Below are 22,511 nucleotides of genomic sequence, written 5' to 3'. Positions count from 1 at the left end.
TTTTAACTTCAATACCAATTTGCCAGCATTGAGGCAAGCAGGGAGATGGTGAGAAACAAATGAGGGGTGTGGAAGTGTAAAACTGTAAATGAAAGCACCACAATAAGTAGGAAAGGGAGCATTGATCCCGTTGTGGTAATTGGAGTTGTACAGAGGGGTGTGGAAGTGTAAACTCGCCAAATGGGGTTTTCAATAGTGTGGTGTGTTTGTTTTAAAGGTTGATCGGAAAGAAAATAACAGGGTAAAGAAAAGGTCCAAAATCATATTTTGCCGGCCTTATGTTTTTTAAACAATCAAACACCAGTAAACAACACCAAAACAAACATTCTTTTCTAAAGTAAAGAACCGGGTTTTGAACTTTTGAAAATACTTTCAGCAACACAATAATGCAGTAGGGATCAAACCCAATGTGTACAAGTACGGAATCAAGTTTGGACATCATATTCAGAACTCTTTCAACAAAACATACAATGTACTGAAAAATATCAGCCCCTAAGATAGATACCAATCAGTTAGAATTATTCTGTTGATCCCAGTTTATCATCATCTGCCTCAAAAGCTTTCCTCAGGTTCTCTTCATCTGTCTCAAAAGCCTTCCTTGCTTGTTTTAGCTCTTCATTCATAGACAGCAATTCTTTACAGCGGTTAAGTTTTGGAGAATCCTGAAGAAGTAGTTGTGTTAGTCTTTTTCTTACTGGTTAAGTGGTTATCCGTGAAGATATAACCGTAAGATCGAAACCGGATATAAAACAGGCAACATGTTATAGTAAAGTGCAGCTGCTAAAGAGGATCCTAAACCAGAGACTATCTTTCGTTAATGATCATGGACATAGGAATTTTCAAGCACTTGTGTCCAGATATCAAGAAAACAGACTCTAAAGTCTTCAGACAATCCAACAATTGATATTGGTGACAATCAATTAGCCTGTACTGTTTTAATCATTAGACTTGCCTCATTATTATCATCTTCGATGTTCAGAATATGGTATAGTCCAACTAAAGTACCTTTTTCTTGTAAGGATTTTCCTAGCTGAGCATTGTATATACCCTACTGAACTAGTTGGCACTAAAAGAAATCAATTTTAGATCCAAATGTAGAATACAAGTAGCATGCAAGTTTCTCATGGATTAGGATATATACACATACCTTGCGGATTAGGTAGAGAAAATCCTCCACTGATAGCTTTCCCCTATTTGATCCAGTATCTTGGGCTTTATGTACCTGCAGAAAGTTTCATACTTGGGTTTTATATAACAATACCTTACCATATTTAGCCTATTATAGATCAACTAGCTCAAGTGTACTTACCAAATCTGTAATGTATTCAACCACTATGTCCTCCATGAGAGCCACACTCTCTGGAAGAGGCTGCCAGCAACAGATATGTAGTCAGTACATTCAAAAAAGTCAAATACAAGGTGAGAACAGAGTAAAATTTCAGCGTTCAACATAGAAGCCACATACATTGGGATCATCTCCAAAACCATACATCATGTGCTGCACTGCAAAAGATTTAACCAAAAACCATAAGAAAATTACAGGCAATTATGTAATTCAATCAAATGAAAAATGCTCAGATAGCACATAATGGTTAAAACAGGAGGCAAGCATAAAGGCCATTAGTTAATTACTAACATTCTTTTTGGAAGACTCCACGTTTACGCTTAAATGAAGTTTCTGCTAGCTGTGAGGATCCAGCTTTCACTTTTGAAGATGAACCTTCGCCTGCGGAAGACTTGCTCATCGAATGATACAATCTGTCCAAAACACTACCTCAAATTCTCTAACAGTAATAATTATTTCGATAGCAACCAAAGTTTATCTTACTTTTTCGGAAGATGATTCTTATAAATTCTTGGTTGTTATTTCACCCATCCTAAACGCACAGACAGATACAGACATACGAGCACCGAAGACATCACAGTAAAGTCGGTAAGCCAAAGAAGTTGCCCTAACCTAGTTAGGGACTAGAAAGAGAGAGATGGAGAGGATTTTGACGTACTGGTTCATGAGTTTGAAAAAAGAAAAAAAANAAAAAAAAAAAAAACAAAAGGGAATCAATCAACTTGTCTGTTTCACAAGGCTTGGCACTGCTATATAATCAAATCAAATCTGCGTTTTACTAGGTTTGCTATTTGCAAAAGCATAACAAACATGTCCATGGGTCAAGTATATTAGTAATAAACTCATGCAACACCACAATTTTGTCAAATTTAGAAATGATTTACGATAAAACTAGCCATTAAAAAACGGGAAAGCAGGATTCACATGGGTACGTAGTCTTTGAAGATTTCCAATTCTAAAGTCCAATTAGGCATGAGGTTTCTGTCATTAATTTGGTGGAATTTGGTGGAAATATGTGGAACCAAAACTAATCAAAAGATTAAGAATGCAAGATCGGATCAAACACCTCTACTCAACAACAGCTATGAGACTCTGCAAGTGTCGTGTCAAATATGTGAAGATGATTCTAATAAATTCTTGGTTGTTATTTCAAAAACAGTAAACGAGGGCAATTTTATTTTTATTTTTAGGGGGAGAGGGGTCGATTAGATTGTCAAAGAAAATACAGAATGAAAGGCATATTCAAGATCAAGAAAAACAGACTGCTCCAAGTAGTGAGCACTATTTGTAGAGCACGTCTGGGATTTCCGGTGTCAAAACTAGAATATTCACTCTCCTATTCACACATATCAGTGGCCAAAGAGAATTTGAAACCTCAAACCTTTTCGATTACACAAATTTCAGCAAAGCATAGTAGAAAAGATCAAGGTATATTTCTCTTTCTCAAAAAAAATAAATAAATAAAATAAAATTTGGAATTGATTTCATCTCAACTCCTGAGCAGAGTTGATAATCTGAAAATTAAGAAACCCATCGAAATTTTCGAAACTATACAGCCATCTCTGTGATTCCGTTAATAAGAAAGCTCAACAGAAAACCTAAAATTAAACCGAAACAAAAATTGCAATCCATAGTTGCTCAAACAGGCACGGATTTCAGAAATCAACAATCCCTATGGCTTACCGGTTTGGTTCGAGTTGGATCGACGAAGACGAAGACGCAAGGCAAGTTTTGATCTGCGCTTTTGGTTTTCAAACTCGCCGTATTTTATACCCAGTTTATACTAACCCTTCTTCTTTTATCTTCATCGCATAACGGGCCTCTACAACAACTTCGTCCTACAGGTTAACTTTTAAATCGGCCCAATCCAATCCCGTTTTCCCCTCTTCTAAAGCAGAATCTTGGTTTATATTTGATAATTAAACCTTTTTTTTTAAGTATGTTCAGTACACAGCGTATATCTTCACATACATACATGGATGATCAGAATTAAAAAAAATAATATAAAAATATGGTGGTCAAACATATGATGAACGGTTAAGATTGTGTCATGTAAATACACGTCATGCATGCAAGAATTTTCATTCTTTTTGTTGGAATAGAAACATCTCAAGTAATATACACACGATAACCCAAAGGGTTCACCAACGAGCATGATGGTAAAAGAAACAAAAGCGCATTCCTACAAAACACGAGGTGCGTTGTCTAACCAAGCATGCCAAGCAGGTGAATTACCTATAACCAAAAATGGAAGAAGTGGAAACATTTCTTCACTTCTTCTCAAACATAAAAAAGGTGGTCTCGCTAAAACTTTGTTTGAATAAAACCCTATGGAAAAAAAAAAAATCCGAACAGAGGAAAAGTACCACCAACTAAACTGTGCTTGAAGCATAATAGCTTGATGACCAAACTGGATCATGCCCAAATTAGCCTTCCAACCCAAAAGTCACAACTTGACTTGGAAAAATCAATCAGCAACCAGTAACTACTGAATACTTGAAAAAACCCGGAGGAACCGTCCAAAAAAATCGCCTCCAATGTCAAACTCGTAACCGACTGCTCATACGTAAGCAACTGCCTTAACCGTTCTTGTTTTACGACCGCTGGCGAAACTCAGCCACCGTTAAACTCAGCCGCATGACCACCCACTTTCTGAAAAGATTGAAACTTCTTAGAATTATGAAAAATCCAGACTATCACCGTAATCCCTGAACATACAAACAAAAAGAAAAGTTGGGCAAGCATGATAAAGAGATAGAGAAATGAAATCAAAACGGCAAAGGTTAAGAGAAATGGAATAAAAAAATTGAGTAGATCTGGTTAGAGTTAGGGCACTCCGGTGGAAGATTGGGTCGGCACTGCTAAGTAGAGAAATTGAAAATGTGGCGGGCATGAGGCGCATGCGCGAGGTGGAGGACTTCAAGCTTCATTCACTTCGAAAACGCAGCGTTGTTGGGACTACAGGAGAGACACGACATCGGAGAAGCCCGGACCGGAAGGAAATGCACCGACGGCGCAGCCAAGACCGATAAACTCCCCCAAGTAAATTACTTTCTTTTTGTTATATAATGGACCTAAAATGCCCAAACAAAAAGAAAACGCAAACTAAACGCTAGAACAATCCAGTCTTTCAAGCTTTAGTAGCAAGATCACCTAGAAGAGCCTGAGCAGCATGAATAGGAACTTCCCCGAAAATGTTAAGACCTAGATCATGAACAATGCTATTCTTAGCCAAGACATCAGTAACCATGTTATTCTCTGAAACCATTGTCCGCCCAATAATTTCAATTCCCCCAACGATCACCCCCCACCTCAAGTTAGATGTCAAGCTGGAACATCAAATTTAATTATTTTCTAGATTTTGTTCTACACTTTGGTCCAACTCCCACCTGCCCTTTGGTCATTTAGATTGATCGATGAAATTCCTACCTATACAGACAGCAGTTTACCACAAATATATTAAGCGATTGGTCCCGTTAGACAACACTCAATTTAATCACCAGGTCGATATAGTTTAGCTGATACACCCTCCCCTCTCCTCCCAACCTCTAACTGCTAGTTTTCAAGTTTACAACCAAAGCTATCTTTGTCCATCCAATTATACCCAACCTCAAATGGTCCTACCTCTCGCCGAGGGCCGGCCTTCATGAAATATGATGGTTCACTAATGGTGATTGGTAAAAAGGTTTAGAAGTTGGAGGTTGCATGTGATGCTTTTACTTCGTAAGGATGATGAACAATGGGTGTTTTGAGTGCCATGACACTCTTTGGTCTTCAAGTAACTCTGTCAATGAGTATTTCATGGTCGATTTTCTTCTTGTCTTGATATTTCTTGATCGATTCCGGCATTAAAGTTGTCAATGATTAAGGCAATTGCTCGAGTTTGTTGAGACTTGAATTATGAGTGATTAGAGGTTAACTCTAAAGTTTGTGCTCGACTTTTTAAAAGGGATGTATTTTTACTCACCTATATATATAGCTAGAAGAAAATTAAGTAGTTGATGTGCAGGTAAGTTTTGGCGCATACATCTCTTTGTACGTATAACTTAATGAGATACACCTATAAATTTACTATGTTTCATTATATAGTAAGTACCTAAAGATCAGTTGCAAGTTTCTATCTTACGAATTTAATCAAGTTGGTATCTTATTTTTCTACGAGAGGCTTCGGTCTTTGTCTCCCTTTCATCTTCGCCTTTTCTATAAATAATTTCATTGCTACGAAACTTAATAAAATATGAATATTATATATCCACGGTACGTAGAGTGATACTTTTCTAAAATTTATACTCTTAATAGAACATAAGATTTTGGAAATTAAATTTCTCTTAGTGGCATTGATAAACCATATCATGATTATCATCCCATTCCCACCCCCTCCCCGAGCATGCTATTCCTCAACTTGATTGACTTATTAGTTTCCAAAAACTTAAGTGAATTTATCTCTTCATTTATCAAGAATTCTCTATACTGCTAGCGTCGACATAGTACATGTGAGTATTCATACCGTAATTCATGAGTATCCAAGAAAAATTAAACTAACCACATGTGCTTGCTCCCGAACCCGACAACGGTTAACACTAGATACATTGCTAAACCTATTACTGTTAATTTCACACTAAAAGATTAAAATATCAGTATCAGTGTATCTATCGGTATTTAAAAAAAAGAAAAAGATATTTGATATATTTGAGATATATTAGAGATATCCGGGAAAAAATATCAAAAATTGGAAAAGTAAATTTTTTTTTTTGAAATTTATTAGATCTACATATAATAATACAAAAATACAAACATTAATTTTATCTACATCTAAAATAAGACTCAAAATGGTTAAAAATATACAGGTTGGTTCCTCACTCCACACCCGAAATTTTTGAGAGCTACCATTGCCGCACCAAGTAGCTTTTCTAAAATTACTTTTATTTGTTTCGTCCTCTTTACTTCTTAAATTAAAATATTATTAAAAAAATTTAAATCGGAGGACAGAGCATGAGACAGGTGTTAAACTAGAGAAGCGAGTACGGGATGTACTCTACCGGACTACGTAGGAGACACGTACAAAGAGAGGGGAGCTTTAGGGACACGTCACCCACGAGATTGGATATTACTATTTTGGCTAGCTGACTGGGGATGTGCATCCAATGACGTGGCGCGTCTAGCAAAACTTTCGGAAGAAAATAAAATTCAGTCGTAGACAGCGAGACAGAGAGTCCTGGGTCCACCACGCGCTGTCGTATGAAATTGGGTGAAAGCTGTGACTCTTCATCACAGTACATTACGTAGTCACGCGGACGACGCCGTTTCAAGAAGAGAAGAGGGTTTTAGATATTTTAGTTTTAACAGGTTAAAAAGTGTGATTCCTGAAGTTGGTGAGCAGTTTTGGGAACAAACTAGAAAAAAACTTCGAAGGAGAGAGAGAGAGAGAGAGAGAGAGAGAGAGAGAGAGGCAGAGAGCATGTGCCGCTAGGCCGCCCCACCTCCCACCTCCTTTTTATTTCTTTCTGTCTTCTGTCTTCTGTCTTCAAAGTTTAAACACAGCACGGTCTCTCCTTCCTGGTAACTTCTTCATCTATTTGTACACCGTACCAGACCGCCAGAATAGAAACACAGACGACCCGATTCAAACATACGCATTTGTTGTATCTTGTACACCTAGCTAGCTAGCTAGGTTAACAACAATTTCATTGTATTTTAAGGTCTAGGCCGTTTACTTAATTTATACTCCCTCAACCAAAATCCCCTCTGCTCCTCCTATATTAAGGTCTAGCACAGAAAGGTAATTGGAAGAACGATGGATAGTCTTTGTTTGAAAACCACGACGGGAATAGCTCCGACGATCACAGCCGTCGACGTCCGTACAAGCCCGTCGTCTCAGGTGAGCGCGCTGGGCAGGTCCACCCTCGACAAGCCCTTTTCCAGGTTCTCCTTCAATTACTACCCTTTGAAATCCCTCTGGCCCGGCGCCCGAAGAGCACCCGCTCCTACTAGTCCTACCTACAACGGGCTGCCTCTGGACGACGCCGTTCCATTGGCCCATGAGGAGGAGGAGGAGGAGGAATCCCAATCCCAAACACGTAGTGGGAACTGGGTTTTGAAGATTTTGCACGTCAGGTCTCTCTGGGGAGGAGGAGGAGGAGGAGGCAAGGCAGACCAAGTCGCAGAAGATAATAATGACGAAAATGACAGAAATGGTGATGATGACGAAAATGACGACGAGGACGAGTGTGATTGCTGTAGAATTGAGCAACAGGAGGATCATCAACAGGAGCAGGTTGAGTTTGATAGAGATTCGTTTTCCAGATTGCTTCGGAAGGTTTCGTTGGCCGAAGCCAGGTTATATGCTCAGATGTCGTATTTGGGCAACTTGGCTTACTCCATTCCCAAAATCCAGGTACGCAATGATCATTTCATTTGTTATAATGTCGATGTTCTATGAGGAAACCCCGTAGGGATATCAAAGTGTTGTGCTTTTCTGCGATCATCCTGCAATTTAAGATATTTGGGATTTGATCTCCTGACTAATTGGTCAAAATCTCTCTTTCTCTCTTTGATTTCCAGCTTGGAGTTACATCTTTTGTAAAGTTCTGATTTTGGATGCAGTATCTCCAATAACTTTTCAACAATCTTTCTCTTCTTTTTGGGAAATCAAATTAGAGATTTATAAAGTTTGGATTCTGATCTATGGAATGTCTTTTAAGGTGGTAAATTATGAATTTCATTCCTTTAAGTTGTATAGATATGAGTTGTCTATAGCTGTTAGGGATTGTTTAGTCTTCTGTTAGTTTGGTGTGGTTCCATTCCTTCCTGACTTGAACATATTAGTATTCTGTATTTTGCATTGGTGTTATCTTATGATATAATATTATTTTTGAATATCATTTGGCTCTGTGTTGTAAACTATCTCGGTATCTCCTATATCCAGTTCATCATTAGACTTTCTACGAAACTTTACATATACAAAACCTAAACTGGATTTATTTTACATTCAGCCACAAAATCTCTTGAGACGTTATGCTCTGCGGTTTGTTACTTCTTCAATAGAAAAGAAGGAACTTGCTGCCAAAATTGAGAAACATCAAGAGTCACCTCCAATTGAAGATACCGAAGGCACCATAAAGGAAGAAATGGAAGATGACGAGGAAGGGAAGGAGCAGAAGAACAATGGTTACAGAATAAGTCCCTCTGCTGCTTATCATATTGCAGCCTCTGCAGCTTCCTATCTGCATTCCCATACAAGGAGTATACTTCCATTCAAATCCTCAAAGGATGAGACTGATCAAGATTCACCAGAAGAAAGCAGAGGAAGAGACAACGTTGTTAATATGATAAACTCAGACATGGCTTCTTTAATGGCAACCACGGACTCAGTAACTTCTGTGGTTGCTGCAAAAGAAGAAGTAAAGCAGGCTGTTGCAGACGATTTAAACTCAACACACTCATCCCCATGCGACTGGTTCATATGTGATGATGATCAAAGTGCCACCAGATTCTTGGTCATTCAGGTAATGAGACTTGTTCTCTTTATACAAATATTTATAATTAATCCCTCGAAGGTCTGAGTGCTTTCTTTCTATTCACACTCAAAATAATGCCAAATCAGTGTGGTTTAAATTAGATAGCTTGTCTTCCATTTAGGTAATGACCAAAGGAAAACAATCTGTGCAGTTTACTTCTTAACATTTGTTAGCTTCTATGAATTCAACTTACCCATTTTCATTTTCAGGGGTCTGAATCTCTGGCATCCTGGCAAGCAAATCTACTTTTTGAGCCCATTCAGTTCGAGGTATATTGTTTAATATTTGTTACAATTCTTTTTCCATCTTTCTTCTATCTTTTCTACTGTTGTATTTATTCAGACTGTTAGAGATGATTGAAACTAACCAGATGTTGGTACTTAGTTGTTAATAGATGGATTTTATGAGTATTAAATGTAATGCATATGTTATTTCCAGGGACTGGATGTACTTGTACATAGAGGCATATACGAGGCTGCAAAAGGGATTTATGAGCAGGTGTTACCTGAAGTTCAGGGTCACCTCAAATCTCGTGGTGACAAAGCAACCTTCCGTTTTACTGGGCACTCATTAGGTGGAAGTTTAGCACTACTAATAAACCTCATGCTGCTTATACGGGGTGAAGTGCTGATCTCTTCTTTACTTCCTGTTATAACTTTTGGTTCACCATCCATCATGTGTGGAGGTGATCAACTGCTTCGCAAACTTGGATTAGCACGGAGTCATATCCAGGCAATTACATTGCACAGAGACATTGTACCCCGGGCATTCTCTTGCAATTATCCTAATCATGTGGCAGAGCTTCTCAAAGCTTTAAATGGGAACTTCCGGAATCATCCCTGCCTTAATAATCAGGTAACCTTTTTACTTTTGCTTTTGAGAAAAAAGCATCAGTATCAGTGTCAGATTATAAAACACTACATTGTATTCTTTATCATCTGTTCCCCCAGTGTTAGTTTATCTTAGCCAAATCTATATCTATCTGTAACAGAAGCTACTTTATTCTCCAATGGGTGAGCTGTGGATTCTTCAACCAGATGAGAAATTCTCCCCAAACCATCATCTTCTACCTTCAGGCAGTGGTTTATATGTTCTAAGTGGTGCTTTGTCAGATGCCAATGACGCAGAGAAGCTGCTGCATGCAGCAAAGTTGGTATTCTTAAACTCACCACATCCACTTGAAATCTTAAGTGATCGGTCTGCATATGGTTCAGAAGGATGCATTCAAAGAGATCATGACATGAACTCTTACTTCAAATCTGTTCGTGGAGTGATTCGACAAGAGCTTAACCATATTAGGAAGGCCAGAAGACAGCAGAGGCGCAAGGTTTGGTGGCCCCTCGTCTCATCCCGGGGTGTGGATCTTGGAATCATTGTGGGAAGGCCTTTTGCGACAATGAAGCAGGGCCAGTACCAGGTCAATTTTTCTGGCATGTTACAAAGTGGGAAAGAGTCCTTGAAACGGTTCAGTAGACTGGTTGCATCACAGCACATGCATTTGTTTGTGGTGCTTTTGGTACCAGCACGACTCATACTCTTGGGGGCATATAGCGTGATTGGTTTCCCCTGATCAGCACAAGGTTGGTGCATAAATGAACAATGTTTCTGTTTGTTTTTGGTACATAGTTAGACCGGTGGTGGCACATTGCTGGAGACAGACAATTCTTTATTCATTGCTTTTTTTTTTCTTTCTTTCTTTTTTCTTTTCCTGAAGAAGGAAAAAGTTAGTATGAAAGGATGGAAGGTTTCTTCTCTAAGATTTTGTAAACGTAGAAACAATATGTGAAGCGGCCACAATAGAGGCATCAATGGAATATATTACTTGCACTCAGAGATGATCCAAACTTGTCTTTCCTTGTTTTGGAATGAAGTATGGACTACGAGTTGTAATGAAATTGGTCTGTGTTGGTTATCAAAATGCAAAAGCATTGTCAATGTGGAAATGGAATTGAAGGTGAAGCCTTGCCCTTGCGTGCGCACCAATACCATTATCATGACTTACAATTTGTGCGGGCGACGTTACAAGGCACACATCAATCGGTGTTTCAATAATCAAGTCATGCATAAAATGCTTCCAAATTAGTGTAGACAAAGACATCCTTAATTCATCAGTTTAGCAAATGCGTTATTCGTGACGCCATGTATAAGCAACATTTCTTGACATGTTTTGATTTGGTTGCTTAGGATTTACCGAAATATGAATCATGACCAGGGTTGATGAGCGTTGAACTGAGCACATTGTATTTCAGATTTCCAAATTGAGGGCGAGAAATCACAAAACAAGAACAAGGGAGACTGGAGAAAGAAAGGACTCAAGGAGACAAAATAGGCGTCGCTGGTCTAAAATGGTTGGGCGGAGCTGTTGGCATGTTCTGCTTGACACAAGCGTAATGCCTATCCATCCAACACGGAACCGGGCAGACACCATCCTCCTATACTATAGTTTCGTATGGCGAGTGTGGTGGACAAACAAAACATCACTGTCGTGAAGTCTGGCTCGAAACAAGTTGTATTCGATACTTGCACGTTTTAAGTTTAATTCGACAGCATGATGATGAAGGGTTCTGTTTCATGTTAGCTCCTTCTCATATCAATGAACAATAACAAACGCGAAACAGAAGTACTTTGCTAAGCAATCAACCCTAAACCACATTTATTTATTTGGTTGTCTCGTACCCCTCAATTGCCCTATTCCCATCATATTCTGCATAAACTACAATGAGCTTTGTCTGGTCAATCGGTTTATCCTTTCCCTTTCAAATTTTTGAACTTGTGTGATCAAATTAAAATCGATATTCACACTTTCTTTTGTGTTTTAAACGTGTAAACTAGAAGTGTGTGGATAGTAATTTTAGAGAAAATGGAATCTTAAATTATAGAAACTGATTCTGAAGTACTCAAATACAACATCTGCAGAAACAACTTACAAGCTTGAGTAATATGAAAATCAGAGTGTTTCAACCTGGACGAGGACCTGGAAGAGGCCCTTTCTTGCGTTCAAATACTCAGCTCACTTACTGACTTATGACAAAGTATCACACTGCAGTAGTTTTATGATACAGCCAGAGTTACGAACTGGATTATTGTCTGTCTACTGAGATGTAATGATATCTTGTAACATTGCAGTATCAGACTCAAGGAAAACATTACTACGAGGTTCCTGGCCAGATACCAAATTAAAAGCACGAAAGTGATTGACTAAGCAAGTGCAATCGAACCTTCAGCAACATCAGCAACATCGAGTACTAAACTAGAAATAATTACACTTCCCCATCCTTCAATCCATTAATTACTGAAATCTAGTCTTTTGTAGACATTAGGCAAATAGAAAAGCACAACCTCTGAAATCTTAATATTATACATTCATTGATTTTCATTGCAGAAAAAGCTTTGTTTTGAATGAGACATGCAAGGGAAGAACAACAGGAGTAAATCATCTTCATTTAGAAGTCATACATCCGATGATCAAGTCTTATGAAATTATGAGCATGATAAAAGTGTAGTCTTGTACACATAACATTCAAGCAGAGAATAAGACATTAGGCCCTTGTTTGACGGACAGAATCCATAGTTCAACAAGAGACCAGAACATTTCATTCCCCCATCCCCAAATGAAGGGGAACTTGGGTTCTGTCTATGAATTACAGATCAAGTTTACCTGCCAAGTACCATGTGTGCATGGCAAGGCTGCCAAAGGCCATAATATTGGCGAGAGAAGATAGCCCGTGAATCATCCCGAACTTCTTATTCATGGCTGCTAGTTTCGGGTTCACCTTTGCAACTTGCACATTCTTGGACCATCCAACTTCTTCCCCAATGTTCTGTTCCTTCTCTATCTTATGCCTCTGCTTCATCATCTGCAACACAATAACAATCATGACATACATTAACACAGTAATACAAGAGCCAAAACGATGGGACCAGGGGGAATGGTCTAGTTACATTATTAAACCAAAACATTAGCATCAGCAGAAACAAAAGTACAAAACAGTCCAATTAAATTGAATCATCCATATACAGATTGTAATTTCATTAAGACAAAAGACTAAATGAAGTGTAGAACCAAGGGGGAAAGAGAGTTGGTTACCTCAATAGTCATGGGTGTGAAGACGAACAAATTGGTGAGATTGAAGGCCAAGGAAGAGATCAAAAAGCCGAGCTGGTACTTGTCTGCCACAGTGGAAGAGCTCCATGGATGCAAATACCCGAACGAAGCTACTGAAATGGCACAGCAAATCCCCACCATGGTGAAATAAGCCGGAAACATCTTGCTCTGCAGATTACCGAACTGATGCCTCGGGAGATTCCTAATTCCAATACCAACCACAATTCAAATCCCCCAAATTCTGAATTTCACCCCAAAAAAATCGAAGAAAGAAAAAGAAACATACTTGAACATGATGATGCCGCCGATGAAGGTGACCCAGAGAGCGGCGCCGAACGCGGTGGCGAAGCTGAGCAGATGAGCCAGCTTCAGGTAGGTGGAGAGTGCCGGCGACTTCGGACCGTCCGATTTCGATCCGAAAGTCTCCGGCGAGAAAATAACTCCGATGGCCAAGAAAGCCACAGCTGCTAGGGATCTTGTCAGCCAACCCATCCCTCAAAATTCTCAACAAATTCTTAGCAGTCGATCAAAGACTCTTCAAGCTTTAAGCGAGGGTAGGTGTGGACTTCACACTCGTCTAATCCAATTGTTCGGGTTTATGAGCCTCCGGGTCGGGTCAAGCGACACATACGGAAGATGATGGTCCACGTGTAAACAAGCGTGAAAGTTAGTCGTCCCGCCACTGCACAAAAATCAAAAAACGAAAAAGATAATTTCCCTCCCTATTTCAGCAAAACCCTAATTTTTTCTATTTTAATATTCAGTTTTAGTGTCACAGAGTCAGTCTTCCCCAACAAGTTTGAGGCTTTAGGCGATAAACGCTCTCGGACTGAAACCCACATCCGACCATGGACAGCCGTGCTCCGCCGCCCCAAACTTTTCTGGGCGTCCGTTTCGTTCTCCTGGGTTTCGATCCCATCAACGAACGCCAGGTAATCATCCACTTCCCCTGATTTTCTATTTTTGAGAAATTTGAAATCTTTGTTGGGTTTATTTGTTTTGTGTGAATTGAATGGGCGTAGGTTCGATCTAAGCTGGTAGATCACGGTGGGGTCGATGTTGGTATCTATTCCCCGAATTGCACTCACATCATTGTGGATAGGATTACCTATGTAAGCCTCTAACACTGCTTTGCTTCACTTTTCCATTCTTAATTGCTTCAGTTAGAATGTACTCAACTCTCTACACCATTGTGTTGTGTTTAGGATCATCCTGTTTGCGTTGCTGCTCGAAAGGAAGGCAAAACGGTTGTCACCGCTTTGTGGGTTCATCATAGTTATGATGTTGCAATGCCCCTTGATGCCGCTTCTGTGAGTTTCCCAATGTCAACTCATTTCCCTATGAGACTAAGCAATGTTAGTGACCATTCAGGATTTACGTACTGTTGTGTTTTGTGCAGGTTATATACAGACCTCTCAAACAGTTGAATGGTATTCCTGGTGCCAGGAATTTATTAATGTGCTTGACTGGATATCATGGACAAGATAGAGATGACATTATGGTATGCTTCTGATTTAAGCCCTTTTCGATGCATAGTTGCAACATAAGATCCCCAGTTTACATTTTGATTATGTTTCTTATGTCAGACAATGGTTGCTTTAATGGGTGCTCAATTTTCTAAACCATTGGTGGCAAGCAAAGTCACTCATCTCATTTGCTATAAATTTGAAGGTATCATTTCTTCCTAATTGTCCTTCTTAATAAATACATGGAATTGAGTACTGATATAAAATCGAAACTCGTTTACATCTTTAGGGGAGAAGTATAGACTTGCCAAACAACTTCCTCAGATCAAAATTGTCAATCATCGCTGGTTGGAAGATTGGTAAGTTCATGTCTCGGTCATTATCTGATATTTCGAAACGCTAAGAATGTTAAAATAAGAATAAAATAGCCATATAATCTCCTTGTTGCATTATTTCAGCTTAAGGGATTGGGTTCTTCTTCGGGAAGATAATTATAACCAGAGGTGAGATGGTTGTGTGTGGAATCTTAGTAAGTAAATTATTGTCTGTAGCCATGTAAATGTATGTCCTGAGCTTTTATTCTCTAACAACAGTGGCTATGAGTTGGAGATAATGGGGGCTGAGGCTAGGGATTCTGAAGATGAGGCAGAAGACACCTCTATAAAGCAATCTGTGGGGAGAAGCGTGAGTAAGAGTTGCCACAATATACAGGCTGGTTCTCCAGGTCCTTTTCACATTCCGAAGTCAGAGGGAGAGGCCCCTATGGTTCCCCAAAATTCTCTGGAGAAATCTATTTCACAGAATGAAGATAAATTTGATCAAGCTTCAAGATTTTCTGAAGTTCACGTTTCCAAGGTTCCTAGCCCTCATGATGGATGTAAATTTAAAGATGCCATGCTTGTTGGACATAATGATCTCCATCACACAACTCCAGATTCTAAGATGAAAGATGACATGGCATCTACTTTTGGATCTGCTGAAAGGCCGGCCCCTCATTCTGATAGGAAACTAAGCCACTCCAGGCAATCACCATGGAAATCCACACTTCCATTGTACTCGGGAGATAAATCAAGCTATGGAAGTAGGTCTTCTAAAGGGCCTATTCGCAAGTTAAGTGTCAATGATGATTTTGCTTCTTCTTCTTTCAGGACGGAAGAAAATGAAAAAAATGGTTCTAATTGTGCAGAAGCTCTCTTGAAAGTAAATCATGTACAGAATGAAGCAGAGTCAAGTGGTATATTGCCTCAAAAAAGGACACCAGATCATTCTTATGCGAGCTTCAAAATACAGAAGACGAGTTATGATCCAGAGTCAAGCATCGTGAGAAGTCCATCAAGTGATAAACCTGCTAAAGAAATACCAGCATCTTTGATTGATGGTTCATATAAGACTACTATTGACAGAAATGATGAAAACTCTCTGGATAAGAATATGACTCGTTTGAATGCCGCAGAAACCTTAGGTGCTGTTGTGTCACCAACAAAGTCATATAATCTTACCGAGAAGTCATTGACAACTGATGAGCCTTCCTCCCTGACTCTGATCTCAGAGATCAGGCAAGATGGCAATGTCAACAAGAAATCTCCTCTATCATTCCAGAGGTTAAGAAAGTCCCCCATATCCAGCAAGCGTGGAATTGGAGATTTGGCAGTGGAAGAATCTACAACTATAGCGAGCGGAACAGTGGAACCACAAAATCAGCAACAAGACGTTCAGGGTTTGTCTCCAAGAAACAAAATGTCAGTGACTAATAAGTCCAACGACCTTGCTAACTTGGACTTGCATAAAGGTGGAACTGATGTGTTGATAAAATCTGATAGGAAGATGATGCTATCCAAGAAGACTCTTGGTTCTAGGCCCAAGTTAACTTCAGCAAACCAAAAGTTTTCTGTTCACTTGGATGAAGATGCCACCTTAAATGTTGCCACTGGTGATATAAATGCAGCAGACCAGGAGAAATCCCCCTCTGCCATAAAGCATGATCTACTTTCTCCAGATGTTAATGTAAAAGCATTGAAGATGGCAGAGGTTAAAGATGTTACTCCGTCTGGAGATGTTTCTGAGAACAAAATTGACTCTCTGGATGATGACACTGAGGCTCCTGAGGAAGAAGATCAGCATGAATTGGAGAGTGTATGTGAAGCAAAAACGACAGAGATTAAAGCTGCTGTAGTCATGGAAGAGAAATCAGAAGGGGTGCAGCATACATCAAATATCTCCGATCCGTGTGTCCACGGTGCTGCAATGGCCTCAGGGGAAAATATGCTAGAAAATGAACAAGAGACAGTTTCTGTGCTGCTTGGATCAACGTCAAAAGGAGTTGATGATAAAGGAAAGAAGAATAATGGGAGAAAGCATCCTTTGGGTAAAACTAAGTTGAAGACTGTTCCTGCCGTCACTGATAAAATGATCTCGGATGAAGGTGTCTCTAAGGATTTATCAAAACACTCTGATCCCTGTGTCCATAGTGATGCAATGGCCTCAGAAGGAAATATGCAAGAAAATGAACAAGGAGAAACAGTTTCTGAGCAGGTTGAATCAACCTCAAAAGGAGATGGTGTTATAGGAAAGAAGAACAGTGGGAAAAAGGGTCATTTGGTCAAAACTAAGTTGAAGACAGTTCCGGCCGTCAGTGATAAAATGAATTCAGAGAAAGGTGTCTCCAAGGATATAATAAATTACTCCGAGCCCTGTGTCCGTGGTGATGCAACGGCCTCAGTGGAAAATATAAAAGGAAATGAACAAGGAGAGTCAGTTTCTATGCTGGTTGAATCAACCTCGAAAGGAGATGGTGCTAAAGGAAAGAAGAACAGTGGGAAAAAGCGTCCTTTGGGTAGAACCAAGTTGAACACTTCTCCTGCATTAACTGAGACTGAGAACAATGAGGGGACAGGGATGGAAGATGAAGGACTTGAATCTAAGCGCCGCAGTGCACACAAAAGTAAGCCAGAAGACTCATCTGAGCTGAAGGAGAACAGGCCAATTGCCTGTGGAGATCAAAATATAAGCAAGGACAATGAGCAGGCGGGAAAATCACATGTTAAATGTAATTTTACTCCAATGGAGATCAATCAAAAATTGGCGAAGATCAGTCGGAATTCTTCAATACAAGAGGTGAAGGCTTCAGACAGAGTTAATACTCAACCTGAATGGTTTATTTTGAGTGGACATCAGTTGGAAAGGAAGGAGTTTCAGAAAATTATCAAGCGCCTGAAAGGAAGGTGCTGCCGTGATTCCCATAACTGGTCTTACCAGGCAACACATTTCATCATTCCAGAACCAATTCGCAGGATAGAAAAGTTTTTTGCTGCTGCAGCATCTGGAAGGTTTGTTCCACATTTTTGAAAGCTGTGGTATCTTTATTTTGATAAGTGTGGTGTCACTTGATGTATATTTCTGTAGTCTTAAACTGCTGCATCAAATAGATGCTTAATATATTATACCTTTGTGCAGGTGGATTCTTAAGAGTGATTATTTGGCAGCTAGTAATCAGGCAGGAAAATTTGTGGCTGAGGAACCTTATGAATGGTACGAGAGTGGCCTAAGTGAAGATGGCACAATCAATTTGGAGGCTCCAAGGAAGTGGCGGCTGTTGAAAGAGAGAACAGGTCATGGTGCCTTTTATGGAATGCACATTGTTATATATGGTGACTGCATTGCACCACGTCTGGTATGTTTTCTATGTCATTGTCTGCATTTTTTTCTGCATCAAATTCACATTCAGAGTAGATATCATCATCAAATTCTTTTCTTATTTGGTTGGGAGCATTGTTGTCTGCAGTTTATACTGTAATTTTTCTTCTGGCTATTCATAGTAAGCAATTGTTAACTGGAGCATGCATTTGTCATCTGAGATACTCTTGTTGGAACACAAACAGGATACTCTGAAGCGCGTGGTGAAGGCTGGTGATGGGACGATATTAGCAACTTGTCCTCCTTACACCCGCTTCCTTAACTCGGGAGTTGACTTTGCCATCATTAGCCCAGGCATGCCACGTGTTGATATGTGGGTGCAAGAGTTTTTAAAACATGAGATACCCTGTGTTGTAGCTGATTACTTGGTTGAGTATGTGTGCAAGCCTGGATACCCCCTTGAGAGACATGTGCTATACAATACTCATGCTTGGGCAGAAAAGTCATTTGGCCGTCTGCAGAGCAAGGCAGAAGAGGTTTTGGTTGTGGTGGAGGAAGAGGAGGAGACACCTACGGAGGATTCTGGTAGCAGTGATATACCCTGTGTGGTTTGCGGATCTTGTGACAGAGGAGAGGTGATGCTGATATGTGGCAACGAAAGTGGGTCTGTTGGCTGTGGGATTGGTACTCATATTGACTGCTGCAGTCCGCCACTTGAAGATATTCCAGAGGGTGACTGGTTTTGTCCGAAGTGTTGTAGCCAAAGCAAAAACACCAGTAATCCCTCTAAGAAGAGAAAAAAGGGTAAGAGCAAGTGATTGTCCCCAAAGATGTGTAATTTACTGTATGTTGAGTTTATATGTTTGTACAAAAATGGATTATGTGTCATGTAGGAACATGGGAAGGGCAAGTATCCTTGACTCCTTTGTACTGCATTTGCTATAAGTGGCTTATTTTCCATGAGAATTGTATTTTTACTTTTTTTTCCCCCAGAGTTCTGGTCTTTTGTGTGCATTGATGAGTGCTTACTGCATAGTACATGAACTTCAAACACTGCTCTCACTGTGTTTCAGGTTGGTTAACCATTTTCACCGGATTAGAGGTTTAATTGAGTGCCCCTCTAGCTGACTTCTGAATTGTTCATTTGCATGTTGTAGCATGAATATAACAGCTCCCGAGTTAAGGATCGTTTTGGCCGAAGTTTGTATTCATATTGTGAGTGCCCCTCTAGCTGACTTTTGAATTGTTCATTTGCATGTTATAGCATGAATAAGTGTGTGTGTGTGTGTGTTTGTGTGTCCAACGAAGCCAAGTCCCTCCTAGGAAGACCAGTTGTTTGCTTAGTCATTTTAGGAAGTCGTCGATATATGATATTTGCTGTCTTAGCCAAGATGGCATCACGATTCCACGTTTGTGAGTCTGATTTCTTTCTTTCTTTCTATAGTTGCTACAGAGGGGGTGGGATTTCCGTTTTCCTATGGTAGTCCTGTTGATTTGGCTACACTTTGACGTGATTCAGGCCTTTCTTAAAATATAGATTTTGAAATTGCTACTGTCGGATTAAAATGTGATAGCTTAAAGTCTGACATATTTATCAAATTCCACTTCATCTCGTTTTGTTTGGTAGGCTTTTGCATCGGGCCTCACTTGGGAGTGAAAAGTACCTGTAAATCATTGGTCCTTTGTCAAAGACAGATTGTCCTTTGGTCTTGAACTTGTACCAAAAATTTAGAAGTTACAGCTGCTTACTGTTGAAGCACGATTGTACAGTTACACAAAAGAGTGTATATACAAAATTAGGACATTGAGCTTACTTCCATTCTTTCATCTCAAAGTCTCAAACGTTTGTAGCCTTGTTTCGAGTCTACAAAGCGGAATAATAACTAGACTAGACGGATGATGTGAATAAGCGGCAGCACAACAAGTCACAAATGGTTGATATGGAGTCGAAATGATGGAGCATGTAGAGAGAAGTTGATATGGGAAAAGAAAGAAGGTAGGAGGAGGCAGCGAGAGCGCAGCCCAGCCACCTTTATTAGTGCATGATGATGATGCCCTCCTGAGAAGCAATGCAGCCCGGCCGCCACCTTTCTTTCGCCGCAAGTAACCGCATAAATATTTAAACTTTAAAATAATATATTGGGGAACTGGAAACCAATTTACAATTGCCTGCGTCTCTTCTCAGGCTACCTAGCTCTCTTACACTACTTAATTTGCACAAGGTATAGATCGATATGGAGGTGAGGTGCGATCGAGCTCGATCCAGGCATGTTTTAATCCCACTTCCTTCCTCCCCACGCCAATTGCAATATATATTGCCCATACATCCAATTTCTGTATACAATTAAACAATGAGTAGTACTCACGCACTACTACTTTAAATTACATATCTGTTACCATACAGCGTAGTGAACGTACACCCTTCCAGCTCTGGCCAAGCACCTAGTAATTACGTTTCAGATCAAACTCAAACATAACTAATTAATAATAATGAAATGCATATGTAGCTATGTATACATATCAACCAAAAGGTATATATGTGGAGTTTGCGCCAATTACAGAGCAAAGCATTAGGCATTACTGCATTATTATTAACGACATGGGTTCTTCGGTTCACATTTTTTCTATCCAATTCTATGTTTTAGTTTTCACCAACCAATTTGTCATTATGTTGTGCAAAGTTAACCAGGTATTCACCTTGACTGCTTTGTTATGGAATATGGGAGACACAAAGCATATGCAAGATTAAGAATTTAAGATCGATCAAAGTAATTAAGACCGCAATTACAGCACCAAGGAATATTCATTACAGATAATCAACTCTTTAGCAACTCCAAGTGGTCATCGTTCTCGATCTGGCCGGACTTTGTAGAACCAACCACCAGTGGCAGTTATCGAAATGTCATAAGATAAACTTGTTTTATCCAAGTGAAATATGATTATTCATGATGGATGCACTGATGCAGTTTACATTATCGATGTATAATTAGAGAACTCACAAACGTGAATAGGATATGAATCATATGATAGTGCGCTATTTAGGGTCCATCATCATCGTCAAACTAATATTACTTTAAGCGACTAGCTCAAAACTAATTAATAAGTTATTGAAATTTTTTCTATTTACGTATCAAGATATAAGTGAATTAAGCAACTTATATATAATATTTGATTCAGTCATTCATGTGACATTATTTAACTGTTCCAAACACATGAGGTAAAGATCTGATGTCGAATAATTTCTATTATTATGGACATTTAATTTGATCGGATCAAAAATGAGAAGGGGAGGAAGGGATTAAGGGTTTCCCATCTTTAATCTATCTTCGATTCGTATTACTGTAACTTGCATATTAACAATGCAAATATACGTTGGTGTGTAGAATTCGCTCCCTATAATTATGTCGATCAATTTGAAACAATAAATAGATCATTATATCAAGTTATCAACCAGTTGGCTAAACACATTTCTGATTATTCCAACATTTTTATTTTATTTTTGCAGAACTTATGATTGAATATGAACTAATTCCTGAATCAGTAAATTACATATAAAACAAAAAAGGTGGTATATGTCTCATTTCGGCATATATATGTAGTTGAAGAGTGGCTTAGAAGAATAGAGTGGGCCAAAGAAGCTAGGCAAGACCGATCCACTGGAATAAAGGGTTCATCTCAACATGATATATCAACATTAATTCATGACTTGCAAGGAAAGCAAACGAACTTTAAACTAGTTAAATGGTACTGGACATCCCCCTTTAATTATAAAAGCGAATCAAAATGAATGATTTTCAGCCAGATCGATCAATTGAATATATAGATGTCATGGGATGTATGGTACGTCGTATATATTGATGGATATGAGTGTATGTATACCAGAAATACGTGCATAAGTTGAAGGTACGTATCTTAAGCTCATGTCATGAATATGTCTTAATTTGCTCTGCACTTCTGCAATCTGCACAAGAAGAAGAGAATTGAGAGTGTCCATAAATGAACAACCGTTAAATGCCCGGCAAGGAGTAGTAAGTAGCTGAATGATGAGCCAGCTTAAATTTATGTATCTTGTTAACATTTACTTGTTCTGGCAAAAAGAAATCGACCGGAAATAAGTAGATCAAAGGAACCATAATTATGTAGCCCTTTTCTATCAATGTGGCAGCTCCTTACAGGGAAATCAAATTCAATTCAAGCCTCCAACTCCAACTACGTACCAGGGTTCGATCTGTTGTTGTAATTAATCAATGACCAGCGAGGCAGTTGGATTTTTAGGCTTTGGGTTGTTGTTCATCTCATTTATTTCCAACAACCCTCTTAAAGGTTCTTGTGTACGCAACATGACATGAGATAAGGAATGAGCTGAAATGTTTTTTTTAAAATATATATATATATATGGAGTGAGTTGGCAAATCAGCTTAGTTAGTAATACACTCACTCAATCA

The 22,511-nt window shown here is 39.2% G+C and overlaps 4 protein-coding genes across 4 annotated transcripts; 2 read left to right on the top strand and 2 right to left on the bottom strand.

Moving 5' to 3' along the window:
* Positions 1-242: 242 nt before the first annotated feature.
* Positions 243-3,168, bottom strand: LOC101303615 (transcription initiation factor TFIID subunit 13-like). Its single transcript, XM_004300418.1, has 6 exons — positions 3,029-3,168; positions 1,637-1,758; positions 1,466-1,503; positions 1,310-1,369; positions 1,148-1,222; positions 243-662 (listed from the first exon to the last, which is right to left on the bottom strand). Exons 2-6 carry the CDS (start codon positions 1,743-1,745, stop codon positions 519-521), a joined length of 426 nt encoding a protein of 141 aa, XP_004300466.1. The 5' UTR covers positions 1,746-1,758; positions 3,029-3,168; the 3' UTR covers positions 243-518.
* A 3,971-nt stretch (positions 3,169-7,139) lies between these two features.
* Positions 7,140-10,779, top strand: LOC101303332. Its single transcript, XM_004300417.1, has 5 exons — positions 7,140-7,739; positions 8,338-8,850; positions 9,072-9,131; positions 9,301-9,717; positions 9,854-10,779. Exons 1-5 carry the CDS (start codon positions 7,140-7,142, stop codon positions 10,430-10,432), a joined length of 2,169 nt encoding a protein of 722 aa, XP_004300465.1. The 3' UTR covers positions 10,433-10,779.
* Positions 10,780-12,184: 1,405 nt separating this feature from the next.
* On the bottom strand, positions 12,185-13,591 carry LOC101303039 (transmembrane protein 205-like). Its single transcript, XM_004300416.1, has 3 exons — positions 13,254-13,591; positions 12,950-13,169; positions 12,185-12,719 (listed from the first exon to the last, which is right to left on the bottom strand). The coding sequence occupies exons 1-3, from the start codon at positions 13,457-13,459 to the stop codon at positions 12,504-12,506; spliced, it is 642 nt and encodes a 213-aa protein (XP_004300464.1). The 5' UTR covers positions 13,460-13,591; the 3' UTR covers positions 12,185-12,503.
* Positions 13,592-13,815: 224 nt separating this feature from the next.
* LOC101306440 lies at positions 13,816-18,884 on the top strand. The gene is made up of 10 exons (XM_004301760.1): positions 13,816-13,899; positions 13,990-14,079; positions 14,173-14,277; positions 14,367-14,468; positions 14,554-14,638; positions 14,723-14,792; positions 14,892-14,936; positions 15,027-17,759; positions 17,887-18,103; positions 18,312-18,884. The coding sequence occupies exons 1-10, from the start codon at positions 13,816-13,818 to the stop codon at positions 18,882-18,884; spliced, it is 4,104 nt and encodes a 1,367-aa protein (XP_004301808.1).
* Positions 18,885-22,511: the final 3,627 nt, after the last annotated feature.

This window comes from Fragaria vesca, linkage group LG5 (assembly GCF_000184155.1).
Source record: "Fragaria vesca subsp. vesca linkage group LG5, FraVesHawaii_1.0, whole genome shotgun sequence".
In the NCBI taxonomy this organism is placed as follows: Eukaryota; Viridiplantae; Streptophyta; class Magnoliopsida; order Rosales; family Rosaceae; genus Fragaria; species Fragaria vesca.
This window is presented reverse-complemented; position numbering and strand designations above follow the sequence as displayed.